The 3,829-nt window shown below is 50.3% G+C and overlaps 1 protein-coding gene across 1 annotated transcript; it reads right to left on the bottom strand.

The window, feature by feature from the left end:
- On the bottom strand, positions 1-942 carry LOC101936163 (olfactory receptor 52K2-like). The gene has a single exon (XM_005314615.4). It carries the CDS (start codon positions 940-942, stop codon positions 1-3), a length of 942 nt encoding a protein of 313 aa, XP_005314672.3.
- Between the last annotated feature and the right edge of the window lie 2,887 nt (positions 943-3,829).

Genomic DNA, 3,829 nt, shown 5'->3' with positions numbered 1-3,829 from the left:
TCAGTCTATTTTGATGCCCAAGATGTGGAGCGCCCTCTGCTGGATCCCCGGGGTTTTCACCCCGTAGATGATGGGGTTCATCATGGGAGGGAAAAGCAGGTACATGTTGGCGATGAGGATGTGAATGTGGGGAGCCACATGGCCAAAGCGTTGGGAGAAGTAGGTGAAGGACGCTGGGGTGTAAAACACCAGCATGGCGATGACGTGGGCGCTGCAGGTGCCGAGGGACTTGTGCCGTGCCTCCTTGGATGGGAGTCTGAAGACGGCCCGGAGGATCAGGATGTAGGACAGGACAATGAGGATAAAATCTAATCCCCCGGCGAAAAACGATACGGCCAAGCTATAAGCACTCATAACCGTCGTGTCCTCACAGGCCAGTTTCACCAGTGCCATGAACTCACAATTGGTGTGGGAAATGACATTGGTCCTGCAGTATGGGAGCTGCTTCAGCAGGAATGGGTGAGGACCCAGTAAAATGGCCCCCCTCATCACAACACCCAGCCCTATCTTGGCTACAACCCGATTGGTGAGGATGGCCGTGTGTCGCAGCGGGTTACAGATAGCAACGTAGCGATCAAAAGCCATGGCCAACATAAACCCGGACTCCATGCAAGTAACTGAGTGAATCAAAAAAATCTGGGCCAGGCAAGCGTTTGTGTGAATGGCATTGTCGCTGAACCAGAATATGCAGAGGGTTTTGGGCAGGGTGGTGGTGGAGATGACCAGATCGGCGAGAGCCAGCATGCAAAGGAAAAGGTACATGGGCTCGTGGAGGCTCGGCTCAGTCTTGATAACAGCCAGGAGGAGGCCGTTCCCTAGGAGGGACAGAATGTAGATGAAGCAGAAGGGGATGGAGATCCAGACGTGCGCCGCCTCCAGCCCCGGGATGCCAAGGAGGATGAAGGTGGAGGGGTGGAGTGTGGTCCAGTTGGAAGTTGCCATGGTGGGGCTGGTTGGGCGTGTTCAATTCCACGGCATGGCGGCTTCCTGCCCCTGTAAATAACCATTAAAAGAATCATTAACCATCTGAAGGGAACATGACACGGTGGCGTTTTCTCAGCCTTGGTTCTTCATCTATCCTGAGCTAATGGCACATGCAGAGTGAGTAACAAATAGCCTATTCTTGGCTCCCGCACTGCAGCCATTCCACCCTCATTACAGAGCTTTTAGCGGTAAGTGAGGGCTCTGTAGCAGTTCAAAGCTCTGTTTCTTTTTCTCTACACTCCTCTCATTAGATGCTCTACGAACTGTCCATGAAAAACCTGCCTGAAAATAGACTCATCAGGCTCAGTCCTGAGCTGGCGTAAATGGGCAGAGAGCCATTAGAGTTGTATCCATTTACAGGAGCGGGAGAGCTGGCCCATTGCTGCCAGCTGAAAGAGAGACCTGATTTTAATGGTTTTGACTAATTATGCAAAGCCTCCTGAATCCCGGCAGCAGGGGAGGGGAGGGAAAGTGATGTGAGCATTACCATACAGGTGGGGAAAGGATTTGGACGGCTCAGCCCTGATTCTTGTGGGACAACGGTGTCTAATTAATCCCTTGGAGGGAATCTCAGCAGAGAGGATGTGGGGAGCGGGCCTGGAATGCTCAACTGTCCTCCCCATCCGTAGAAACAGCCTCTGTCAGTCAGAGGTGAGTCCTATTGGAATGGCCTGGGGAATTGTAGATTGGCTCCCCCTACGCTTTCTCCAGGGCTGTCAAGCAAGCATCAATTCCAGCAATAAATTCACGTGAGAAGAGCAAACCGTTCAGCCAGACTGTTCTGTTGTGTCTCAAGTCTCTTTTTGCAGGATTCACAGCTAGGGCGAAGCTGCCCTGTCAGAGTGCCGGGCAACTGTCCTTAGGAGTTATGGGGCCCTATGCAGTATTATTAAACTGGTGCCCCTACGCCCGATGGCAGCCTGGCTGGCATGTGTATTTTAGGTAAGGGGGGTCTTTTGAAGGATTTTATTTAAAAAATTGTATGTCTGATGATCCAGGCATTTAAGGCTAAAGATGAATCCTCATATCGTGCATCTAAAAATCTATGCAAAGATTTTATAGAGATGTGATTTTATAATCTTCACCAACGCAACGATGAAATATTTTAAAATAAATTTTAAACTAAGGTCCTGTAGACTAACAGGTTCTGAATAAATATAACCGTAAGGCCCAATTGGTTTTGTCAGTAAATTCAGAAACTGACAGTCTATACCTGGGGGTTGGCAAATGCCTATTAAATGGCTCCATTACCCCTTGATGGCTCTTTAATAGTTTCCCTGTTGAGCTAATAGGTCTGGCAGGCTGGAGGCTTTTTCACTTTTAAGTACTAGATCCCCCCTGGAGGAAGACTCACAAGGCTGTGGTGGGAGCTTGCAGGAAGGGTCAGACCAGGGATAGGAAAAGGTTGGGGGGAGGGAAAGACACTAAGACCCAGGGGTGCCCCAAATTTTCTGGTGCCCTACACAGCCGCATATGCTGCTGATGCCTAAGGGCGGCCCTGGTGCCAGGAGACTCAGGGCTGAGCCCCACATATTCCTGGGAGAGATAGAGCTGTTCTCTTGGCCCTGCCTTTTGGACGAAAGACGCAGGAAGTTCATACCAGGGGTCTGACCTGGGAGCTCTCTGAGCCCAGGTATCCTATGCACATTGGTGGGAGCTTTGCACACAAAGCGCCCAAAGGATTGGGACTAAATTATTTTATGATGGGAATGCAGGGCACACCTTGCCTACTTCTCCCCCAGTGACGTTCTCACTCCTCCATCTAGTGTCTGTCGGTTTGTCTACATAGCAGCTGGAGACGTCTCTCCCAGCTCTGAGAGAGCCAGCATGTTAAACACAGCAGGGTAGCCGTGGTCATGCAAGGGGCCAAGCTCAAGACCACTGGAACCCCTATCTGTGTATTTGGGAGGCTGGCTTGTTCCACTGCTCACACCGTGGCAGCTGCACTTCTATTTGTAGTGAGCGAGCTGGGTCAGAGCTAGCGTGGGAACATCTCCCCAAGCTGGGAATTACACCTCCAGATGTAGGTCGCCTTCCTCTAATGAACCCTTTTGGTAACTTTACTCACACAATCAGTAGTAACCACACAGGCATTTAGCTTATAATGAAGAAGCCACGAGCAGAGTTCTGTCCATTATCTAAGTGCACCGTTCTAGTGGCTTTGTGCATGCTAGGAGAACGTCCACCAGCTCCTATCACATTTTGGAATAACCCATTTCTATTCCATTGGACTCCTCACCCAGAGGGCTCGGGGGTGGGGACACTCCCAGGGCAAAATGGCCATCAATGCTGGCCTGGAAGAAATCAGAAAAATGAAAACTGACCCGTTTCCATGCCTGAGAATGCAAACAATCGGCCAAACATTCCCATGGCATGTCGGCTACCCAAAGCAAACACCCAGACCAGGGACTTGTGGCTAGGGCACCAGGTTGGATCTCAGGAGAGCTAGGTGATCTTCAGATTCCTTTGGCACCCTCAGTTCTCCTGTCAGCAAAATGGGGATCATGATACCCCCAACTTCAAGTGGTGGTGTGTGTGTGTGTGAAGCGGGATCCACAAATGTCTGAGCTTGTTTCGGATGAGCACTATGGACATACCTATACATAAATCACTGCCCCCAAACTTGGAAGTGAATGAGACCAATCTGCTGGCAGAGGAATGTTACAAACCTGTAGGACACTCCTGGGAGTGGGTATTGCTCTTGGGATCTGTCATTTTCCTGGCAGGTATCTCAACCCGCAGTCAGAAAAACAGCCCTGTCACTGCCTGGGCAAGTTACCCAAGTGAGGTGTAATTTGTATGTACTGAATCTAGAACTGCACATTTCAAAGTTTGGGTGGAAACT

This window comes from Chrysemys picta, chromosome 1, assembly GCF_011386835.1.
Source record: "Chrysemys picta bellii isolate R12L10 chromosome 1, ASM1138683v2, whole genome shotgun sequence".
Classification (NCBI taxonomy): Eukaryota; Metazoa; Chordata; order Testudines; family Emydidae; genus Chrysemys; species Chrysemys picta.
The sequence above is the reverse complement of the archived record's forward strand: the minus strand, read 5'-3'. Positions and strand labels throughout refer to the sequence as shown.

Coding starts and splice junctions, on each gene's coding strand:
- LOC101936163 (XM_005314615.4), bottom strand. CDS start 942: ATGGCAACTTCCAACTGGACCACACTCCACCCCTCCACCTTCATCCTC.